At 41.3% G+C, this 25,409-nt stretch overlaps 1 protein-coding gene across 1 annotated transcript in view; it reads right to left on the bottom strand.

Moving 5' to 3' along the window:
- PCSK2 (proprotein convertase subtilisin/kexin type 2) overlaps positions 1-25,409 on the bottom strand; it is a 259,004-nt gene that overhangs the window by 75,376 nt on the left and 158,219 nt on the right. The window contains exon 6 of the mRNA XM_004061834.5: positions 308-384. Within this exon, the coding sequence (XP_004061882.1) occupies positions 308-384 (77 nt within the window). The remainder of the gene's footprint in view (positions 1-307; positions 385-25,409) is intronic.

Raw genomic sequence — 25,409 nt, 5'->3', positions numbered from 1 at the left:
GTTTTAAATCACCTCGTAATGGGTTGAGAAAGAACTTCTTATTTCTATTTTCTTTTCTCTTTAATGGATTAAAGTAGCAAATAATTTCAAGTTCAGCAGAAAAAAACAGTCAAAAGATTATTCTAGAGGAAGATTGTAATATTAAAAATTTCACTTTAGAGAATGTAGCCACTAAGAAGAAAAATCACAATATAATTTAATGAAGCATGGGGATTATTTTGCTGGTGGTAGTCAAGCCTGAAACAAAACAAAGTAGAATAAAACCCCAAAGCTTAAAGTCAAAGAGACCTCCCAAGGCCCAGTTTACCTGTTAAACCAGTCATCTGTGTACCGAGGGTAAGGATAGGGGTCGTTGCTGCTGAAGTCGTAACTTGCTTCGGCATTCTGAAAAACACAAGGCATCTCATTAGGTCCGTACAGCCAGAGGCGCAGTAAAGGGAAAGCGCTGGGAGACTTTAAACATTTCTAGTCTTCCCTGGAGTGCTGGGTTAGTGTGCTGCACTGGACCAAACCTTACAAAATTGTGTTGGAGCCAAAGCATGTCCTTGGGGTTTTCCATCTTCTCTTGATATTCTCTTTCAGGCTTCCCCATTTCATCCTATTTCAAGCCTTCAAGGGGTTAGCAAATTTAAGCCCTGTGTTCTCCAGGACTGTCTTCCTTTCAAGTTGATGTAGCCCTTGTGGGTTAATGGATTTCACCTGGAACCCAAGGTGTAGGGTAAGCTTCCTTAATGCTTCCTTGGATAGATGGCCAGATGTTCTAGTTCTCACATCACAAGTGAGATGGCCTCTAGAGTTTCCTTGCTTTACACAGAAAGCTCACAACCAGCTTCTTCCTTCAGCCTAGCATAGGCTGGTTTCCTTTCCCCTTATGGGTTTTAAACCCCATGCCCAAGGCTCTGACGTTGTCCACAATTGACCTTATTTATTCACTCAACAAATATCATTAAGAGTCCAATATATGTCAGAGACTTTGCTAAGTACGGGAATACAATGGTGGCATCCCTGCCCTTATGTAACTTATAGCCTAGTTGCGGGAACAGACATCAATCGAAAGATCAAACAAAGAAATGTACCATTACAAACTTCAATAAGTATCTGTATGAACTCTTATGCCCTACAGCATATGGTCAAAAGTGTACTATTCTCTGTCATCCAGCACCTTCCTTTTTCCCACTGAGAATCTTTCCCCACATAAAACAATTATGTAGCCACTAAAACTGTCTAAGCAATTTTGTGGGTTTTTTTTTTTTTTAACATTTAGGTCTCTAGTTGGTTTGCCTTTTATTCTGGTCTGTAATGGGAGATGACCCACCATTGTTTAGTGAATAACCCATTCCTTCCCCATTCCCTTCTCTGCTTGCTTGGAGAAGCTGATCTCTCTCAAGTTCCTTTTTCCTCATCTCATTCTCCTCTCCTTTGTTTTGGGGGTCTGAAATGAAGACCCCAGATGGCTTCTTGGTTCACAGTATACACTGGGCCAGGAAACAGTGGGTTAGAGGCACATTCCAGCTTTGGCATTTCTTGATGTTATGGGTCCTGAGACATATTTAGGAACTGTGCTTTATCATAAGATAACACACTAGTTTTGTGACACACTTGAGTTGGTGACACACTTGAGTTTGTAAGCCTAATGTGGTGCCATAATGTTTTTAAGAGCAACTCCACTAATTCCATTAATTTTTGTTTTATTGTTTAGATGACAAAATCACCAGTAGTTGTAATAATCAGAGTTGTAATGCTAATTTATTTAAATAAATGCTGTACTTGGGCAGGAGTCACCCTGAAATTTGGCCCAGTCATTTGCCTGGAGTCTTAAGCGTGTCGATCCTTTATTCCAGGATCTAGGTCTTCATTCAACACTTGGCTTTCAGAGAGGAGGAAGTCTTCTTGTCTCCACTGACCATAACTACTGGCAAGTCGCCAGTTTTTCGACTCCTTCCCCACTTAGACCCCAGATTGCTTTCATTCACTTTTAAAGTTTAATTCTGTATCTGGCCCAGAATCCTTGTTCCTGGGAGACCCTCTCAGATTTGGCCTTTCTCCCACTGACTTCCCGTGCGATATTTGGATTTCCGTTTTTTTCAGAGATACTATTTTGAAATAGTAACTTGTCTTCCCCAAGTGTGTTCTGTTCTCCTAACCTCTGAATTTTTCAGAGATAACAGCATTCTTAGGTATAGTTAGTGGGGTAGGAATATCGAGAGAAACACAAGTTAATACTTTTTTTTCTGGGCTTCAAAGCTGAGATTGAAACTTAAGCAGTAGATTTGGAAGAGTATCTGCCCAATCTGGTTTGTTTCTCTTTAGAAAAAATTAAAATTCTCTAAGGTGAGGTGGGTGGAAATCCAGCACGAGTGGCCACTCAGCAGGCCCCTGAGGCTGCCTCTTCCTTCTGAGCTGTGCTGTTGGAGTGGGAAGGGGCACGCTGGGATGCCCAACCTCAGAGAGGCCTGGGACTCAGCTCACAACAGGGACATAGTGTTGCAGATCAGAAATGCCCCTGTGAGGCATCTGAGCTACAGGCTTGGGGCAGCTCCATCCTGCATTCCCTTGATTCCCAGTGCAGAGCAGGGAGCAGAGGTTGGTGAGGATGTGACGCTGAGAACTAGCTGGCCTAGGACATTCCGGTGGTCAGGACAATAAGCATCCAGGGTTTAGGCAGGATCCGGGTGAACTGACCACCGAGGCCAATGGGAATGGTGTTACTGCAGAAGCCAGAGTGGACAGATGATGAAAACCAGCACTAGGTCCCCGTCTCCCTCTCTGGAAGGCTGTATGAATCTTTTGAAGCTTGAGGGTGCTTCTGGAGACAGGGAGGACAGGGGCAAAACCTGAGTGGACTGAGACCATGTTTCTATCAGGCTGGCAGAGGGAAATGAAGTCAGTGAGGGAAACCTAGAGAGTGTTTGTCCCTTTGTAGCTGCTGCCTGAGTGACAGGCTTCTCAAACTTTCCACTTGGGCTTATCTTTTGGGCTGATAATTATCACTGGGGTCTGTCTGGGTGAGGCTGTTGGCTCTGCTCCTGACTCTGGGAAAATAGTTTGGCCGGACATGGCAGGGGTTGGAAGGAAGACCTGGAGAATTCTGAAAGCAGAGCTTACAGCAGAGAACCCTCAGAACTCTGCAACCACTGTTATAACAAGAAGAAAGACCTTGTATTGTCTGGGGTCAAATTGGCCTCTGAATGTTGAAATGGATGATAACTCAGGAACCCCAATTATTTTGTTGCCTTTGCAATGAAGTTTTGATGACTAATGCTTAATTCCTTGGGTAACAGTCTACACTGAACATTAAGGAAGGCAAGCAGTTGTTATTCTTGTTTGGCTGTATGTTTTCTGGCTAAAAATCAAATGGTTTCCAGCAAGGAGGAACAATATTTTGCAAGGGTTCTGTTTATGCTTTTACAGCCAAACCGAGTCATTTATTGATTTGAATTACAATGCTGTCTCCAAAGTTATTTGTGTACAGGAATAAGTTAAACTGGCCTTGAATGATACTGGAGTTTTCTATAATTGCCATTAACATGGACATTTGGAGCAGGTGGTGTTTGGTGAATTTAATGTTCTGGTCACCGAGGCTTGCCAGATGCTTGCTTTGTTTGGACTTCTCTAACTTTTTACTGAAATCCTTTAATCGATTTTCCTGCTTTAGAAAATACTAGCTGTTTGGTGAAAATAATTTAATCTCTGATGATTCAGGATCGAGATGATTCAGAGTCATCATTAAGAACTTGAATTATCATTGTACCATCACACCGAGAGTGAGAAGGTTGGGTTGATTCCAAGCTGACCTCAGGGCTTCTCTGGGAGTTATTTCTGGGAGAAACTTCTGATGATGGCTTATGTTCGCTTCTAAAAGTTTAATGCACAGGGGAAAAAAACCCATCCCTGGTATATAATAATACTAAGGCTTAATTTCTGAATATTTGAATGCATAATTAGGAAGAAAGATGAGACTTGCTCTTAGCTAGAAAGTTTAATAATTACAACTTGGCATTGTTTGCAGTGTGTACTTTTCAAACAGATGGCCTGCACCACGCTAAGAAAGGACAGTCACTTATTATATTCACAGATTTCTCTGGCTTTTTATATATGAGGTGCTGTAATTGCCTGGCTATCAAAGATGCAGGCCCACAGATGACACCTTTCGGATTTGGGGCTTGTCTATCTGAACGGCTGGTGATGAGAGAGGTGAGAGCTCCTGCAGTCAATGGTGGCTGTGCCCATTGCTTTTACATCCACAGAGAAGCTTCTGAGGCTCCTGAGATTGCACCTGGCCCTGGCACTGCCATCCATACCCCCAAATCTGGAATTTAATGCCTCTGTGATCAACGGGCTTCCCTGGCTGGGCTGCCCTAGACAAATATGTCTGCAGGTACCAGCTTGATGTAGGGGAAGGAAGAGAGACATTCAAGTCAAACAGACTTGGTTTTGAAATGAGGCTGTTTTTGACCTTGGAAATTTTCCTATTTTTTAGAAACTGTAGTTTCCTCATCTTCAAAATGTAGGTGGTAAAAGTGTTACTAGTTGGTTGCTGTGAGGATAAAATGAAACAAGGAATGTAAGCTGGCAAGCATGTTGCCCCACGCAGTATGGGCAATGCCTCACCTGACTTCTCCTGTTGTGTCCTCTTTCTTTGATCACCTACAGCAAAGGTCACAAAATATGGCCCACCAGCTAAATCAGCCCATGGCCTGTTTTTGTAAGTAAAGTTGTATCGGAACACAGCCACATCCATTTATTTATGAATTGCCAGTCGCTGCTTTTGCACTCTAACAGCAGAGATAAGTCGTTGTGACAAAACCCCACAAAGCCTAAAGTATTTACCAAGTGGCCTTTTTTTTTTTTTTTTTTTTGAGACGGAGTCTCGCTCTGTCGCCCAGGCTGGAGTGCAGTGGCGCGATCTCGGCTCACTGCAAGCTCTGCCTCCTGGGTTCACGCCATTCTCCTGCCTCAGCCTCCCGAGTAGCTGGGACTACAGGCGCCCGCCACCACGCCCGGCTAATTTTTTTTAGTATTTTTAGTAGAGACGGGGTTTCACTGTGTTAGCCAGGATGGTCTCGATCTCCTGACCTCGTGATCCACCTGCCTCGGCCTCCCAAAGTGCTGGGATTACAGGCGTGAGCCACCGCGCCCGGCCCCAAGTGGCCTTTTATCGGAAAGAGTTTGCCAATCCCTGACCAATGTCTTAGGCCTCTTGGGCTCCCAGGCTGCCCTCTGATAGCCCACACTATAGCTTCTTACTCAGTCTTCGTCTTTCTAGGCAGATCTCTCTGCTCTGAGACATACGTGCCCCATACCTCGTTCTCTCCTGGGCTACAGCCACTGAATCTGGTATGAACTAGGCTGATTACCTTGTTGGGAGTTTGAAGCTTGCTCCTCCTGTGTCTCATGCTAGCCAAAGGTGGGTTTTCAGGCAGATACTGAGCCCCAGCTCACCGGGTACTGATGGAGGCTGAGGAGAGCATTACATTGCGATGGTGAAGAGGTGCCACCGTGGTCTCCACCACTCCACTGCCCACCATTGGTCAAGCCCCTAGGGGTCACTGTCCTCTAGTTCTTCTGTTTCTCCACCTACGAGTGTCCTGTTTGTTTCCAAGGTTAGAACACTGCCCTTGGCAGAGAGTGGCAGTTACTTGACATAAGAAAGAAGGCCAATGTATTTAATATGGACATCCACTGATGTGATTGAACAGATATTTTTAGAGTACTGAGGGGCAAACTCTGTGGTCCAACTACAAAATTGTGAAAATGGATTCTGTAATCAGGGCTGTTGTGTACAGTTGTGCAGGTTGTGCATTGTGCCAGGGGTTCCTGCCCACAGGGAGCAACTAGCGTCTGCATTGGACTTGCCAAGCCATGTGCACCACCCCCACACCCCAAGGTGGAGGAGGCTTTAAAAAAGAATTGGTCAGCCCAGAGGGGCTGATTTTTGCTCATTTGTCCACCCAGAAGGGGACATCTTTTCTAATTTGCCCATAGACAGGGTGCTGTTTCCCAGTTCACCCACCAGTAGGGAATGTCATTTTCAATTTCACACAAATGGCACTATATACCTACTAGCATGTCCACGAAGCACAAGAAACAGGTCTCTATAGTTATAGTTGTGCACAAACCCGACCTCAAGGAAATTGTGCCACAGAAGACAAGATGTTTCTTGTGAGACTTGAATAACATCTTAAATAACAGGAGTTTATGATCACGAGTACAACGTGGTAATGATTAACTGCCAATGTAATTCCACAGCTACAGGAACTCAGAACAAGAAACCACATCGCATTTGTCCTTTTATTCTGTCTTGCTACTTTCCCTGAAGGCATTTAACCAAATAACCCAGCTAGGAGCTGTGTAACAATATTAGCTGAAATTGCACTGTGCTCATGGACTAATGAAAGAGAAATGAGCTCCTTCAGACAGACTCTCAAACTGCAACCATATTGCCCCAGAACAAAGCTCATCTGTATGGAAACTGAGAAGCAAAATAGCCCAGTCCGTTACAGCCTAAAGAATTTTGCTATTGCGCCTACTTGAGTCTAATATGGCCATGGCTTAATGTTCCCAACTGTGCCTATTTTGATTTTCCTCAAGTAATTCTCCCACATGCACTGGTTTAACGATAATGTTCTGCTCACTTTTGACTGAAACGAACATTAAAGGGATTTATGTCTATATTAAATCTGGCTGTAAAACTTAATGAAATTTAACATTTCTTCAGCATTCAAAAAATTTAGAAAAAGATACATAGTCAGAAATTTGTTTGAAATCTTTCTTCCATACTCCTAAGTTTGCCAGGGTCATATAATTTTCTAGTGACACAGTGTTCTCCCATTGTGGATTTGACACATTTTCCCATCACTTTCTTCTTGCTTTTGGAAATTCTAGCAACTTCTGTAGTCACTGGAGCACTTTCCAGATAAGAGGAGTTATATAACTGAACTGTCAGGCCACACAGTTGTGTCCTGGGTGGCTGGACATTTTATGTTTTCTTTTCTTCTTTTCTTTTTTTTTTTTTTTGAGATGGAGTCTCGCTCTGTCGCCCAGGCTGGAGTGCAGTGGCGTGATCTTGGCTCACTGCAAGCTCCGCCTCCCAGGTTCATGCCATTCTCCCGCCTCAGCCTCCCGAGTAGCTGGGACTACAGGAGCCCACCACCATGCCTGGCTAATTTTGTTTTTGTACTTTTAGTAGGGATGGGGTTCACTATGTTAGCCAGGATGGTCTTGATCTCCTAACCTCGTGATCCACCCTCCTTGGCCTCCCAAAGTGCTGGGATTACAGGCTTGAGCCACCATGCCTTTTTTTTTTTTTTTTTTTTGAGACAGAGTCTTGCTCTGTTGCCCAGGCTTGAGTGCGGGGGCATAATCTCAGCTCAATGCAACCTCTGTCCCTAGGGTTCAAGTGATTCTCCTGCCTCAGCCTCCTGAGTAGCTGGGATTACAGGTGTGCCACCATGCCTGGCTAATTTTTAGTAGAGACGGGGTTTTGCCATGTTGGCCAGGCCAGGCTGGTCTCGAACTCCAGACGTCAAGTGATCTGCCTGCCTCAGCCTCCCAAAGTGCTGGGATTATAGGCATGAGCCTCTGTGCCTGGCCAGTATTTTCCAGAGCTAAGCAGCTCCATCCTTTGGCCCTCATTGCCACCATTATCAGCAGACTTGGGAGAGGTTCTAAGCACTAAACAGATGAGGAGATAATAACATTAATTCTTAATGGCTAATAGGGTGCCCCAAATTAAAAAGATGCCGTTATCTTTTTCAAAGTTGTTTAAAATATATTATTTAATTGATATTTTCCAAAACCCTGTGGTGGAGGAGGGCAGCTGTATTGCAGGAAGGAGCAAACAGTTGCTCTAAGTAACAGCTGAGGCAGACACCTCCGGAGGGTGTCTTTAGAGTGGCCTTTGCCTGTCTATGTCTTCTTGCTCGGCTTGCTATTTTAGAAGGCCAGTGAAGCATGTATTAGGCTAGATGGAGGCTGATTCCCACACATGAATTTTAAGAGCTTCCCTAAAAGCGTACATTCCTGGAGCTGACCTGATGTATTAAAAATAAGCTGCCATTCATTGGAATGAGGCTCTAAGAGCTGGCTCCAAGATAGGCTCTAAAACTTGGGTGGAAAAATTTACATTGTTATTTGCACTAGCCACCACCTCAAATCAAGCATTTCCTTCAATTACAAATGGGAAGTACAAACAACAGTATTATTAGCAGTACCTGTGAGCATATCATCAATATGTATCTTCATTCCACATTAGGGTTGTTGCCAGTATGCTAAAAAGTATCTTTTCAGCACACCCCTACCTGCCACTAGATTTTGTTATTTGATGCATTAATAAAGGACATATGTCAGCATTTCACAGATGTGTAATTTCAATCTTTTGATAACTGCTTCAATATAATAGCATTCCTCGGTGCCATGGTCTGAATGTTGGTGTCGCTCCAAAATTCATATGTTGAAATATAACCCCCTGTGTATTTGTATTAAGAGGTGGGGTCTTTGGGAGGTAATTAGGTCATGAGGGTGGAGCCCTCATGAATGGGATTAGTGCCCTTATAAAAGAGCCCTGAGGGAGCCTGTTTAACCTTTCCACTATGTGAAGATGTGGCAGGAAGTCCTTGTGTATGAGGAACAGGCCTTCACCAGACACCAAATCTGCTGGCACCTTGGTCTTGGAATTCTGGTCTCCAGAACTGTAGCCAATAGATTTCTGTTGCTTATAAATTACTCAGTCTAAGATATTTTGTTATATCAGCTCAAACAGACTAAAAAACTTGATTACCTTGTATATCTTGTTAATGTATTTAAAATATTATTTTGACAATGAGGGGACACAGGTGCTTCTGTATGTGGTTGGTTGGTGTGGAAGTTGGCACAACCTCTTTGAAGAGAAATTTGGCAACATCTATCAAAATAAACATGAATGGACTGTTTGACCCAGCAATTCCACTTCTAAGACTCTACCCTAAAGACATACTTCCATATGAATGAAAGATGTATATTTAAATATATTCATTCCAGCAGTGACTGTAATAGTGAAATATTAGAAACAACCTAAATCTCCGACACTGGGGATGAGTTAAAGAAATTCTGGTGCACCCGTATGATGCAAAACTCTGCAGCTCTGGCAAAGATGAGATATGAAACTGGCAATGAACTCATTCCCAAGAAATGTTGTTAAGCAAAAAAGGCAATATGTAGAATAGAGTGGATAGTGGGCTTCCATTTGCATAGAAGAGAGGGATGGACTTGATAGTAAGTACAGAGTAGTTCTGAGAAGAAGCACAAGGGTCTTTTTACAGTACTTTGCCTGGGGAGAGGCGTGGGGTCTAGTGTGGAAGGAAGACTTAGTTTTAATTACATTTTGTAATTAAAATTAGTAAAAATTACATTTTGTGTGTTTTTTTTACTGTAATGATATCAGGTAGCACATATGGAGTGCGTATTTTGTATAGGGGGCTCTTAGATATTTTGTATGCGTTACTCATCCTTATGATGTCCTTATGTGGGTAATACCCTTATTGTCATCCTCATCCTATAAGCAGGGCAGCGTAGGCACAGAGAGGTTGAATACTTTGCCCAAGGTCACACAGATGATGTAGGGCAGAGCAGGGATTTAGACCAGGCAGTCCGGCTCCAGAGGCCTCTCTCCTAAGTGTGCAATCTTGCTTTTCTGCATCAGAATTATATTAATCATATTCTACTGCATGCATTGTTTAAAAGAAAAACAAATACCTGGCAAATAAAAAAGAATAAGTTAGTGCATTTACTTCCTAGAACATCAGTGGATCATTCTGTTTAAATCCAAGTATATACATTTAGCTAATAATTTAACCTCCCACAGAGGGCCATACTTCACTAAAGGGCTAGGGGAGCACATGAAATGTATTATTTTGTATGGTCCATTCATTTTTTTTTAATAACATGGTTTTATTTAGTAAATTGTCTCATCCAAGGTTGATGTAATGCCTTTGAGGCCTAAACCAGCAAATATGCCTCCAATGAGAAGGTTAATTCTCCTGATTTCAACAGCAGGGTTCAACCTGTTTCTTTGTTCTCTGTTGATTATGTTGTTCCTTATAGAAGTAGGATTTTTTTTTAAAAAATAAAAATCATACTCTCTATAAGACAAATAACACTGACGACTGAATTCCTCAGAATCTGAAATACTTCCTCTTTTTTCTAGAGCCTCTTCAACACTACCAGGTGGCCCCTGGGTTTCTGAGTACAGCTTGACAATCATTGACTGAAAATGCCATGAGATGCTTACACGTGGTGCCTGCTTTCCATGTTAAATAACATGGCATCGCACGGCAGGACTGTGGCTCCTTGCAAAACGCTCCTGCAATCCTTCTTATTATGCCGGTGACAAAGTCTCTGCTAAGTGCCCCCATGGCTTTAACACCTCCCTATACTTGTTAATCCTTCTTCTTATCTGACAGAGGCAAGCATTGGCAGGCAGAAACACCCTGCTTCAGTTGCTTACATTGCATTTATTTTGACTGTCAGTTCTACTGATGTCATGGAATATTAGTTGCTTTTCTATTTGAAATAGTGATTTATAGTTTCCCTTTAAAATACATTTGTTTATGTTAAAAAGTGAGTCAATTTAAAGAAACATGCTAGGTAAATAATAACACCAGTAGCAAAAGTGTATAGTGACTGTTGGTTGGTTTGGGAAACACTGGAATAAAGTAATGGTGTGGGAAATTTGTGGCTTTGACTCCTCCAGTAATTAACAAAGTTGGGCTCAAAAGTGGGCCAAGATTTAAGTACTTCTATGGGGTATTTGAAAGAGTGATGGAAAAGATGATCTGTCTTAAAATACCCATCCTGCCACTTGTCATTTTGATAATAGGACTGTAGTCCTTTTCATTCCATAGACTGTTGACTTCAAACATTTCCATTCATTCATGCACTCAGCCAATCACTTATTTTTTTCATTGAACAAATTTATTGAGCACCAACTGTTTGCCCCCACTGTACAATAGCAAGTTGCTGTTGCAGAGGAAGATGCCCTTAGCTGAGGTGTCTCATTAGCCTTCATGAGCTCATATATTATTATGGAATTTTTAATAGCACCTTCAGTTATCAACTAACAGTGGTTCCTAACTCAAGCTGCACAAGAGAATCACCTGGAGAGCTTTTAGAAATACAAATGCTTGAGCAATTCCTAGATTCTGATTTAATTAATCTGGGGTGGGGCTTGAGCATCAGGAGCTTAAAAAAAAAAACAAACCACCAACAAACCCAACAGAACCTCTTTTGGTGGTTCTGATGTATAGTCCAGGTTGAGAACCACTGAGCTAACACCTTTGTTCATACCTCATATCCTAGCCTTCTTGTGGCTTAAAATGTGATCTGTGTACTAGCAGCACTGACATTACCTGAGAACTTGTCAGAAATCCAGAATCTCAGGCCCCAGCCCAGACTGACTGAATCTGCATTTTTTTTTTTTTTTTTTTTTTTTTTTTGAGACGGGATCTCACTCTGTAACCCAGGCTGGAATGCAGTGGCACAATCATCCCTCACTGCAGCCTCCAACTCCTGGGCTCAAGTGATCTTCCCACCTCAGTCTCCAGAGTAGCTGAAACTACAGGTGTGTGCCATCATGCCTGGCTAATTAAAAAAAAATTGTAAAGACAGAGTTTCACTGTGTTGCCCAGGCTGGTCTCAAATTCCTGGCCTCAAGCGACCCTCCCACCTTGGCCTCCTAAAGTATCGGGATTGCAGGCATGAGACACTGCATCCAGCCCACACTGATTCTTTTATTTGTGAAATGGGTGGCAGGTTTGCCTTTGATTCCCCGCTTTTCCTTTCTGCATCCATAGCCTCCCTGTTATAATCTTCTCTCGCTTTCTCTCCTCCCCTTCCACCTAAACTCTTCCACAGGAAGAAATTGATTTTGATAAACCATTGACATCTTGGCAGAAATACATTCAGACATTGCCTTTCCCAATATTATCTGCTTTAACAGAAGAGAATGGGCATTGAAACAAGTTAATCTCTAATAGTAAAGATTGAAAGGTGTTAATTTTGGGAGCGTCAAGAACTCCTTGGCATGTCTCAGACTGAAGTTCTTTCTGTGGAAAAAGCCAGCTCTGAGAACAGAGTTGTCACAATGGATTTCTTTGGTTCTGAAGGAGAGGTCTAATGAGCCAAAGAAAACAAAAGAAAACAAGAGAAAGTGTGTGACTACTAAGCATAATATTATTGAATTTGGCCGGGGGCGGTGGCTCACACTTGTAATCCCAGCACTTTGGGAGGCCGAGGAGGGTGGATCATGAGGTCAGGAGTTCAAGACCAGCCTGGCCAAGATGGTGAAACCCCATCTCTACTAAAAATACAAAAATCAGCTGGGCGTGGTGGTGGGCACCTGTAATCTCAGCTACTTGGGAGGCTGAAGCAGAGAATTGCTTGAACCTAGGAGGTGGAGGTTGCAGTGAGCCGAGATCATGCCACTGCACTCCAGCCTGGGCGACAGAGTGAGACTCCATCTCAAAAAAAAAAAATATATTGAATTTTTGTGCTTCTGGTAGTTGAGGGCTGCTGGAGGGATTGATTCTGCAAGAAAGAAGAGTAAAAGTTCAGAGTGGAGGGTTTCCTGCTATTAAACAAGTTTTGATGAATATTACAGTCTGAATTATTTTTGACTCCTGCTGCTTAAAGTTTCTTTCAAATTTTTAGTTTTAAAACACACCCAATTATAGACAAACTCAATGCCAAGCTGCAGGAATGAGAATAGGAGCTAATTTTTTTTTAAAATGTGCTTATATTTCAACTCACACTTATTTTTATACCCTGACTTTTTCCTGGAAAGAAACAATGTATGTTTTCTGGATTCCAACAAATGATATAGACAAATAAAAGTTAACAGTATAGTAAGGTGTAATTTGGATTTAGCAAAAATGGAGATGCACATAGGTAACTCTAGGTGTGCTTTGATTCTGTGCTCAAGTCTTTGCTTGGCCTCATTGTCCAAACTTGACCTGAGTATCGCTTGAAGCAGATCCGAATTCATGACCCATTCTACTTAGGCAACTGCCCTAGAACTGGCCGATTCTCCCAGCCTTGTTCCAGCCTGGTTGGATTTCTCCCATTTCCTAGTGGCCTTCACTGCTGAGGTCTCTCTGTGCCCCCCATGATGACAAAATTGACCTTGACTCAGCCTGGGCAACATGGCAAGACTCCATGTCTACAAAAAGTATAAAAAATATTAACCAGGCATGGTGGTACGCACCTGTAGTCCCAGCTACTCAGGAGGCTGAGGCGGGAGGATCTCTTGAACCTGGGAGTTGAGGCTGCAGCAAGCTATGATTGTGCAACTGTATCATCTTAGCTTGGGCAACACAGTGAGACCCTGTTTCAAAAAAAAAAAAAAGTTGACTTTGAGTAAGCTTCTTGTAAAAGCAGCCCCAGCAGTGCTGTGAGCCATCATCACTTCATTCCCTATCATGTCATGAGAGGATGATGTGGAAACAATGGCTAATTTGAAGTTGAAGGAAATAGAAAAGACGTGGGTTTAAGAAAAGCAGTGGAAGGTAGCTTTGATAGCTTAATGAGAGGTTAAGGCCAGTGATCACACAGGGATGCCCTCCGGGACTCAGGACAGGAGGAGGGCAGCCTGCAGATGGGCTTACCACAGCTGCAGTTATGGACTTGCCTGGAGAGAAGGCTGAGGGTTGAAGGGGCCCAGTGTAGCTGGCTCAAAGTACAATTGAAGCCTGATTCTTGGAGTTCCACAAAGACTGGGTGTACAGTCAAGGGTCTACAATAGCAACCGTGTAAATCAGCTCAAGGAGAGCAGCTCCGGAAAAGGAACCAGAAGATAATGTAGTAGCCAGAGTCTAAATTTGTGTTGTCAAGGTGATGAGGTACAAGTCAATTTGTGTTTCCCTCTCTTTTGACTGGGTGTTCTCTGATGTTGTAGAGATGCTCAAAGCTTCTCCGCCCTTGCCTCCTCTGTGAGAGTTCTGCTTGCCTTTGAATGGCTGGCGAGGTTGAGGCCACTACCTTTGAGTCCAGATGTCCTGAGAGAGACAGAGACACTAGTTTACAGCCCTCCCCCTGAGACTGATTACACAACTTCAGTATCACCTGCTTCTCCTTTTTCAGCTCTAAAAATAGCAAAGATGAGTTCACTGACAGCTGAGTCACCTCATCGAAGGGGTTGTTGTGTCCAAATATCATTGATTGGAGACTTTGTCTAAAACACATCTTAGATGATGTTTTTTCCTTCTGTCAAAAGGACAGGTATATGAATAATAAATACTGTATCAGGGGTCTGTTGCTATTATACATATACATATAAGTTTTGTGTGTAAATTACAAATATGTGTAATTCAGCACAAATTAATTTTGTGTGAGCCCCACAGCAGTTTTGAGAATTAAATATTATAACCCCCATTCTACAGATAAGAAAACTGAGTCTCCATGAGGTTATGTAATTTGCTCAAGGTTTTCCAGCTAGAAGTGGTTGAGTACAAAAAATGTGACCTTCTGACTCAGAAAGCATTCTCTTCTCTCTGCACTGCATGACATCTGCAGCTCATTTTTATGATAAAAAGTAAAGAAAAAAATGTACAAGACTGTGAACACCTTGCTTATCCCAGCACACTCAGCACTGAGTGAGAACATTAAGACCTAAGTTGTATTAAATGATAGCAAAATCAGGACTACCGTCATGAAAGGTGGACTCAGGGACTTGAGTTTCTACTCATTTTTGCATCCATAATAAACCAACCCCCAAAATTTGTCAGCAGTCTTCTCGCTTATTTGTTTTTTCTTGTAACAGTTAATCTTTGCTTTGATGATTCTTTTTAGGATAACATTGCTAAGAGGAGAAGATGGAAATAGAGTGTCGTGACCTTGGGAGATAAGCAGAAAGGAAGTACAAGGCACTTTGTAAATATCTCAGTGTTTATAATAGCTGGGGAAAAAAAAGTTAAGTAGATCGGTTCTCTTTCAGGAAGAAGTAGTTTGAACCTTTGAACAAGACCAATTTTATGTTCCCAGCTAATGTGAAATGTGACAAAAAAGAACTGATCCCCAACTGTTCTGAAGAAAGATTAAATGCACTTCTGGTTCTTTTCACAGCTATTCATTATTTTAATTGGTTTTGAAGCCAAAAAACTTGGACAGCATTTGGGATGGGAATCCAACTTCATAATTCATAAACTATGGAAAAGTGATTATAGCCTTCATTTGGAAGCTGGGCACATACCTTATTAAGTTGCTACAAGATGAAACACCAAAATCTACATTAATCACACAATTCCTTTGTGCACAGGGGTTCCAGCAGGTGAATTATGGGACACTGGTTTCTTGGGAAGGAAATACTCTGCCCTAGACCTTTTGGAGATGACACGTCCCTGACTCATGGTGCTCTGTGCCATTCCTGCTACCACCATCATTCGTGGCATTTTCAAGAACCAGGAAGAGAGCTCATCCAACCCCCGTGCCTCCCTGTTCCTTGTCCTCTCCTCACATGACACTCTGCAGTGAATAGATGTCCCTCACTTTTCCATCCCCTACAGTTAGCTCCAAGTGGTTCAAGGACATGTCCTCTCCCCACATGACACTCTGCTGTGACCAGATATCCCTCGCTTTTCCATCCCCTCCAGTTCACTCCAGGTGGTTCAAGGATATGCACTGGGTTTTTTACTTGATACCACTTGCACATAATAGACTCTCAACAAATGTATCAGATAAATAAGCAAATTTCAAGAATTGTCTAAGTTGTTTTGTTGACGTCAGTATCATTTGACATTATAAGAGTTGTCAGGTGGAGCTCACTCAAGCTCTGAACATTAACAAAATTATTATTATTTTGTTATTATTATAGACAAAACTATAGGTACAGAAAACAGATCCAGGGTCTTGCTATGTTGCCCAGGCTGGATTCAAATTCCTGGGCTCAAGCGATCCTCCTGTCTCCACCTCCCAAGTTTTTGGGACTACAGACACGTGTCACCATGCCCAGCTAACGAAATTATTAAAATAAAACTGTTTGCCTTTGGAATTCGGTAGAGCAACACAAGCATGCTTCCAAGAGTTTTCAAGTCTTTAAACATTCAGCTTTCCATTACTGTACTTGTACTTTTTTTACATTAAATGTTGATATTTCAAGCCTCCTTTTTTAATGTGCTAGTGCCATACCACTTTTATTTATACCACACTTAGCTATGGAGGTGTTGTAAGCAGCATTATTTACACATTTTAATTGCATTTTGTTGTTATTTTAGGAAAACAAGTGGAAAATGGAAATGAAATAAACTGACACTAGAGATAAAATAGAGGTCTCATAAATTTAATACAATTGAAACAAGAGAGAAATCGTTAGGTGTGCTTTGAACAGAAAATCTTTAGCCCCAACTGAATACTTACTGGATTTAACTCAACTGTGCTCAATAGTGATTGAAAAAAAAGAAAAAAAATTTAGAAATATTCATCTTTTTAAAGTTAAATGATTAAAAATTATGTCTAAGAGTTGAAGTATAATAGGGATTATGTAATTATGATAATTCTAACTTTTTTTTAGCTTTCTGGGAGCATAATCTTACATTATAAATGCACATTTATTGTTCAAATTTGGGAACTGCATATATTTTCCAAAAAATCAAATGGAAAAATACTCAGAATTTTATTTAAATTTATTCCATTCAGTTAAAAATCTTGAGATATACTTACTTATAAATTTTTTTGAAACTTTTAAGATACAAAATTTGATGGGAAAAGAAAAAGGAATGAAGTATCTTAGCTTAGCTTGACACGAGACCTAAAATAAAAGTGGGCAAGTGATGTTCTGGTCTCATTGGACTGAAGGCATCAGAGTTCACAGCCTGAGTCCTTATCTGATTCTGGGGACAGAGCTGGGATGAACGGCTACACAACGCCTATCATAGCACATTTACTCACAGACCAAGGCTATCCAAGTAAGAGTGATATTTACAGAGTAAAGCATTCTGAACTCCAGGGACAACCGCACTGTTTTCTAGGCTCCATGACTCTGAGGACTGTCACATTTTCTAGACATTAAAGAGCAGTTGGTTTACCATACAGCCCCTCAATCCCAAGACAGAGGACATTTAAATTCTATACAAAAATCTGTGTGTAGATGTATATAACGATTTTATTTATAATTGTCCAAACTGAAAGTTATCCAAATGTTCCCAGACTGGAAAACAGATAAACACATTGTGGTACATCACACAAGGGAATGCTACGCAACAATAAAAAAGAACATGTTATTGATATATGCAACCACATTGATAAAGAATAAATGCTTGGAAAAGCCAGACTCAAAGGCTGTGTACTGTATGATTCCATTTGTATAACATTCTAGAAGTGACAAAACTGTAGGAATAAAAAGCAGATCTGTGGTTGCCAGGACTGCGAGTGGGAAAAGGGGCAGCAGGAGGAAAGTTTTTTGGGTGATGGGGATGTTCTGCCTCTTGACTGTATGAACTTTTGTCAAAACTCATGGAACAGTGCACCAAAAGGAATATATTGTACTTCCTGTAAATAAAAGTTAACATAAAATACAGCAATTGGCTATAGGACTAGAGTAATTTTAAGTAATAATAAAGTGCTCTTCTCCTGGTAGAAAATTATGATGATTTCTAATCAGAGCTTTGGAATGTACTAACTCTTCTCTCAAGCCTTTTTTAGGGGACCTATTCAAAAGAACTGTTTCCCCCCAAAATTGACTAAAATGACCACTGGGCAGGTTGTGAGTTTTTCCTGACTTGTCAGCAAGGTGCTGAGTGCTTTTCCTGTCAGGTCATTTCATCACAGGAACAGGCATAGTTTCCTTCAGGGCCATATACTCTCGAGTTTGGAAAGTGTTTGACTCCATTCAAGGAAAAACATAATACCTTGGGGGATATAGCCTAACTGTGTTAGTTGGAAAGTGTCCTATTTCCTGAAGGATGAGCTACATGAGACAGGGGATATTTGGGACTCCTTGACAGGATGGCTTCTCTTTCCTTTCCTTCCTTTCCTTCCTTCCCTTCCCTTCCTTCCTTTCCTTCTTTCCCTTCCCCTTCCTTCCTTCCTTCCTTCCTTCCTTCCTTCCTTCCTTCCTTCCTCTCTCTCTTTCTCTCTCTCTTTTTTTTTCTTTCACATGGTATCACTCTGTCACTCAGGCTGGAGTGCAGTGGTGTAATCATAGCTCACTGCAGCCTTGATCTCCTGGACTCAAATAATCCTCTTACCTCAGTCTCCTGGGTAGCTGGGACTACAGGCACCCATATGTCACCATATATATCTAATGTTTAAATTTTTATTTTTGTAGAGATGGGGTCCCACTGTCTCTGTTTCTGAGCACCCAGCACACATTTGGGAGAAGAAGAGCTACTTCCTTTTCCCAGCACTAGCCCAGGTCTTGGCCTTCCAGCCTCCACCAGTAGCTCATGACTCAGCATTTAAGTTGAAGCTTGGTGGGCAGAAGAGGCTCCCTTCCATTTGTCTTCATTTCTGGTTAATTACAGTAATTGGCACAACACTGTTTCCATCCCTACATCTATTAACCAGCAAATGTTCAAGTCATAGGCTCTCAACTCTCATTAATCTCATTGATGAGTTTTTTAATTTTTTTTTAAATCAAGTGTTTTATTTCCTCATTATGGAAGTTTCAAGTCAGCAGCGAAAATAAGGCCATGTTGATGTCAGCTCCACTTCTGCTTTTCAAGGACATTGGAGAATCTTTGAATATTTCAACATTCTCTCAACTTTATTTTTCCTGTCTTTGAGATCAAAATGAGAAGGGATTCTCCTGGGAGGACTATGCATTGATTCAATCTTTTCAGAGAATAATTTGATAAGGTTTATTAAAATTAATATTGCATGTACTACTTGACTCAGAAATTTCACTTCTAAGAACTTATTCTAAAGGGATATTCACACAAGGATTTGAAGAAGATCAAGGAAACGCATTCGTCTCGTAGTTTATAACAGCAAAACTTTAGGGGAAACCCAAAATGTCAATCATTAGGGGCTTGGTTAAACAAATGACGGCGTATCCACACCGTTGGAGAGAATATGTTGTTAAATAAAAGAGCAGGTTGCATGATACGGTGTACTGTATGATTGCAGTTGGGGGAGAAAAAAAATCTGGAAAGATCCACGCAGAACTGCCACGTCACCAAAATTGGAAAGTGAGTGGGTTGTATAGAGGAGGAAAAGGAGAGGAGAGAGAAGGGAAATTGCAGTTTTTATTTTATCTACACTTCTGTAATGTTTGAATCTTTTTGATGATGAGCAAGCCTTGATTCTATATTAAAAAGGCAAATAAGGAAAAAAGAGTGATGCGTTTCTAAGAAATTAGTACAAATGATTAAACTAGACCCCTTTTAGAGTGTACAGCGATTGGAGAGTTTCCAAGTGCCCTGACATCTGTCATCTTCATTTATGCCTGAGACAACCTAGGGAGGTGAGCAGGTGGGCAGTGAAAATTCTGAGGCAAGACATGGCCAGGCTTCTCCACTCATTCTTCCCACATTCACAGGGCATTTTTGGTGGTAACTGATTTCTAAACTGGCTCTTTTGCTTATAGGTTGTGCTTTAAATCATGTTTTTTAATTGAGGTATAATTTATGGTATCATATGTGATCTTAAGCATGCATGCTGCATCTTAGCAGTATGTAAATCTGAGTCACCATCATGCCAATCAAGATAGTGGACACTGTCATCACCTTGAGGAGTTGTCTCACCATATGATGCCCTTCTCAGTTAATCTTCACCTACCTTAGGCAACCACTGTTCTGATCTCTATCGCTGTATCTGAATTCTGCCGGCTTTAGAGCTTCATGTAAATGGAACCAGAGAGTATGTACTCTTGCATTTGTCTTTGTTGGTAGCTAACAACATTTGGAGATTTGCCTATTGTACTGTATGCAGCAGTAGTTTGTTTTTTTTGTTGTGGGATAGTATTCCACTGTATAAACACATCACAGTTTTATTTATCCATTCACTTGTTGACGGGCATTGGAATTATTTCCAAGTTTTGCAAATATAAAGCTGCTATGTATATGCCATTTTATAAACATACGTTTTTGTTTCTCTTGAGTACATACTTAGGAGTGGGATTGCTGGTTGTATGCTAAGTGTGTGTTTAACATTACAAGAAACTGCCAAACTTTTTCCAAAGGGATTGCACCATTTGACATTTGCACTAGCAGTGTAAGAGGTTGTAGGTAGGTTTCACCCTCACAAATACCTATCTTTAAGTATATCCATAGGATTTTCCTGTAAAGGAAATGCTACAGGGACCTTTCAGCAGCTGTAAACCCTGCACTGAGCCCTTACCCATTCTAGTCCTCACAGCTCCCCAGATTAGAGAGATAAGATAAATGAGCCCTGGTCCTTACCCCAGGCAGTAAGTCCAGAAGACAAGTCTCTTAGCCGATGGTCCCTGAAGCTGCAAAGTCTGAGCAGTGTTCAGGCCTGAGCATCTGTTCACACCCTTTCCATGAACCAAAGAGCATCTGTTTCTTCAGGTTCAGTCGATATTCATTGTTGTTAATTTGAGAGATCTCCCTTTCTCTCTCCACCATTCTCTCCCTATATCGATATTGGAATGTGTGGACATATACCCTATATTATATATGCCCTATGTCACATAAGGGCATATTCCCTGTATCCTGGCTGTGTGAAGTGATGACCATGGCTGTTCCTCCCAAGACCCTTGACTACAAGCACATCCATGTCCAGCAGTTCTCAGGGTGTGCTGTGCCCATCCTGAGCTGTACATGGCGGATTTTAGGGGTAGACGGTATCTATTTTTATGATTGTCTTATTTATATGGCAAGTGAGATTTTCCATTTATGGTGGTAATGTACAGTTAACTTTTAAAACTACCTATTAAAATAGTGAATCAGTTAAGTAAAAATGATTAAATAAATAAAAGCACAGTGGGTCATGAGAATTGCAGTTTGATTTCATATTTAGAAAACCCCAACTCTGGTACAATTTCTCATTATCTATTAAAGACACTCTGAGTAACTTGGTTGATCATCATAATCAAAGGAGATTTACTAAGCACCCGTTGTCACTCAGAATATAATGAGCCCCAGAGTAGATACAGGCCCCTGCTTGAGACTGAACATCAGTGATACTGTTACTAAATATATTCCTGTCAAAATCTTTGTAACATCTAACTCTCCATGACGTGCGAAAAATCCGAGCATCCAATTAATTTCCAGATCAACGCTGCATGCTTTCTGATTAAGCATCATAAATGCTATTCAGCGCTCTCTGTGGGTCAGTCCGGGTTCCTGCTGGTGGTGGAGCGAGGCTTTAAGCTCACTGCTGACTCCCCTCCTGAATTTCCTGTGCACAAGACTCCTTCAGGACCCTAGTGCCTGAACTTATGAGGTGCCTAATGAGGCCCGCGCTAAGTGATTGTGTTTTTGTCTGCTTTTTTTAGAGATATATGTTTTGCAGATATCATCTTATTTTAGGTGTTCCTGAAGGTTTCTGTTTTAAGAGGAAGAGAGAAAGACTATTTCGGGAGCACCTCTGAAGTTCAGGGTGCTTTAACTACATTCTTTCTCTCTCTCTATCTTTCTTTTAACCATAACAGCTCTTTGGCAAATAATCTTTCTCCTAGAAAAGCCCCCATCTGCTCTCCCTGCCTCCTTTCTTTTTCACTCCCAATCTGTCTCTTTAGCAGGCAAATCTTTGAAAAATGCCAAATCTAGGCATGTTATTCCCCCTCCCTGCCACCCTGAAGCTTCCCTTTGCTCCTAGGATGAAGTTATGAATCCTCATGGCTCACAAAGTTTATACAGTCAGTTCTCTTTCTACTTCTCCAATGTCATCTCATGCCATATTTTTCCTTCCTGTACTGATATACTTCTTTCCCCCAGCACACACACACTGGCCTTCTTCAGATCCTTGAAAGGGCTGAGCATGTTCCTGCCTCAGGGTCTGTGCACAAGCTTTTCCTTCTGCTTCCAGATTCCTGGCTAACTCCTCCTCATTCTTAAGGTATCAGCATAGGGATAGCTACTCTAGGGAAACCTTCCCTTAACTGGCAGCCCAGATCTGGTTCTCCATATTAAACACATTTATATCACCGAGTACTCTTCCACTGTAGGAAAGCACCTAGATCATAATTATTTCTGTAGTTATTTCTTTGGAGTCTATTTTACCCTCTAGTTGCTAAGGTCCTTGAGGGTAGAAACTATGTCTGCTCTATTCAGCCACTTGTCCCCGCCTCCCAGTTGGGATCCTAGGGATTCTTGCTTCCTGATATTCATGACCTTGTATACAGTCCCCTACAATGAACAAGGCTGACCCATATAACCAATAGGACATTTCAAAATTGTGGTGTGTGACTTCTGAGGCTAGATCGTAAAAGATATTGTAGCTTCCATTTTGGTCCGTCTCTGAGATTGCTTGCTCTGGGTGAAGTCAGCTGTCATGTTGTGAGGATGCTCAAGCAGTTTGTGGAGAGCCACGTGCAAGGAGGAACTGAGGCCTCCTGCCAACAGCCCCCACGTGAACCATCTTGGGAGTCGATCCTCCAGCCCTGGTTGAGTCTTCAGTTGACTGCAGTCATGGCCAACATGCTGACTGCAACCTCACGAGAAACACGGAGCCACCCAGCCAAACTGCTCTTGAATTTCTGACTCATAAAAACGGTGTGAAACAAAATATATATATATATTTTGTTTTATGCTGCCATGTTTTGGGGGTAATCTGAGATGCAGCAATAGGTAACTAATATACTACAGTTTCTGTTGTAGCATAGCTCTCAATAACTAGGTGTTGAATGAAAACATGAAGGCATATTGCTATGCTTCTTTTATATCTCAGGAATGTACAACATGTACAACAGAGAGGTTAATTAACTTGTTTCAAATCACAGTAACTAAATATAGAGGCAGGATTGGACCCAGATCTACCTGTCTGCATGATCCTTATTGGTGCCATTCCTATTATTCTGTTTTATCTCCCTTAAAGACAGAGATCTTAACATCTAGCTGGACAGAGGATTTTATGTTTTAATACAGAATCTTTTGCTGATTATACTGAGGACAGGGCTACAGACTAGGTATTTATTGCAAAGGTCTCAAAAGTGGATTGTGCTCACTTGGGAGGATGTGCTGGGTGATCCATTGGAGTGTTGGGAGGAAATCTTTTAAGCCTTGTTTTACCTTGATTTAAAAACGATGTATTCATTGTAATAGTGGTAAAAAATATGTAACATAAAATTCATCATCTTAGCCATTTTTAAGTGTACAGTTCAGTAATGTTAAGTACCTATGCAAACAATCTTCAGAACTTTTTCATCTTGCAAAACTAAAACTCTATACCCATTAAACAATAACTCCCTATTTTCCCCCTCAACCCAGACCCTGGCAACCGCCTTTCCACCTTTTGTCTCTATGAGTTTGATTACTCTAGATACCTCATATAAGTGGGATCAGAAGAATATTTGTCTTTTTATGACTAGCTTATTTCATTTAGTGTAATGTCCTCAAAGTTCATCCCTGTTGCTGCAAGTAACAGAATTTCCTTCCTGAAATTCTGAATAAATAATCTTAGGACCTTAGGATCTTAAGGTGATAAAAAGGCTGAATAATATTCCATTATATGTATGTAATACATTTTGCCTCTCCATTCATCGATTGATTGATTGATATTTGGGTTGCTTATACTTCTTGGCTATTGTGAATAATGCTACCATGAACATGAGTGTGCATTTTAACTTTTAATATTTATTTATATTTTATCCTTTAAAATTTTCTTTCTTGGATATGCTTTATAATGTACCTAGCCCATTGATAGTAGTACATACACATACTGTCTGAATAAATAGCTATACATGTATTAGGAGAGCCTAGTTAAAATTTTTTTACAAACAGGGATGTCTGATTGGAGACCTCTGATTTTGTAAGTGTCCTAGATGCTATTAGATGCCCCATCCATAATAACTCCTTGCTTTGAGCATGTCAGTGCACATTGACACAACTTCCATCCGTCAGCATTTTATCTCTTTATCTCTGGAGTCAAATTCACCGATGATATGGCAGCTTAGAAGTATAGGAAATTGTTCCTCTCTCCATCCTGATATTAATCATCAACCAATGATGGATAGGAGTTGGTGTGTTCATACTCGTACTCTTTCTCCCTCATGTGTTCTAACTCATGTTCTAGGGGTGCTTAGCAGAACTGAGCTCCTGTTGCCCACAGTAGGACACACTTGTGCACACCCTGTATTGACTTCCTTCACTTTTTCACTCCCCTGCTCCCCTACCTGTGCTTCCTGGCACCAAATTCCAAATAAAATGCTGGTTTGTGGATCCATGTCTCACAGTCAGCTTTTGGAGGAATCCCAGCTAAGACAGTAAATGAATGCAAAACTCTTTGAAATCACTCAGCCCCAGTGATTAGTGTATACAGCATCATGCATGGAAAAGGAGCATCACTTTGACTTAATGTCTGTCATTCTCAAAAGCAAATTAACTAGATTCAAACTACTTGACGATTCCATTTCCTTAACAAAACTAATTCAGCTTTTGTTTCTTAATCAGGGATTTTATTGGAAGGGAGGAGAGTTTCATAAGATTTTAGAGTTACAACAGACAAGAGTTCAATTTTCTCAGCTCTCAAATGAGGGTGCTATGCCCCCAAGATATTTAGCAGTTTTCCAGATGTCACACTGCTAGAAGGTGCTACAGCTGTCACTGGAGCCTGTTTTGAAGCTCTCTGGACTTAAGTTTCTAACAAAACCATTTTCCTACATCTTGACACACAACTGATTAGACCAGCGGATTTCAGCAGACCTATTCTTAAAGGATCAAATAGTAAAAATTTTAGGCTTTGCAGGCCATATGGACTTTGTCACAACTACTCCACCCTTCCCTTAGAGCATGCAGGCAACCATAGATATCAAGTAAAAAAGTGAGCGTGGCTGCGTTCCGATAAAACTTTATTTACAAAATCAGGTGGCCAGAATCTGTGTAGTTAGCCAACCCTTACGTTAGGTACAGAAGAGACAAAGGTCCTCTTTGCCTTTGCATTTAAGAGAAATACTTTTTCTTATTTTTTTGAGTCAGAGTCGCGTTCTGTCACCCAGGCTGGAGTGCAGTGGTGTGATTGTGGCTCACTGTAGCTTCGACTTAGGCTCAATAGATCCTCCCGTCTCAACCTCCTGAGTAGGTGGAACTACAGATGCACCACCCTGCCCAGCAAATTTTTAATTTTTTTGTAGCGACAGGGTTTTGCCATGTTACTCAGGCTGGTCTCAAACCCCTGGCTCAAGCAATACTCCCACCCTAGTCTCCCAAAGTGCTGGGATTATAGGGATGGGCCGCCGTGTTCAGCCTATGAAAAATATTTTAATTTTTAAGATTCAAATTGTTGATTGATTGATTGATTGATTGAGACAGAGTTTCACTCTT

The sequence above is a fragment of the Gorilla gorilla genome, chromosome 21 (genome assembly GCF_029281585.2).
Source record: "Gorilla gorilla gorilla isolate KB3781 chromosome 21, NHGRI_mGorGor1-v2.1_pri, whole genome shotgun sequence".
Lineage (NCBI taxonomy): Eukaryota > Metazoa > Chordata > Mammalia > Primates > Hominidae > Gorilla > Gorilla gorilla.
This window is presented reverse-complemented; position numbering and strand designations above follow the sequence as displayed.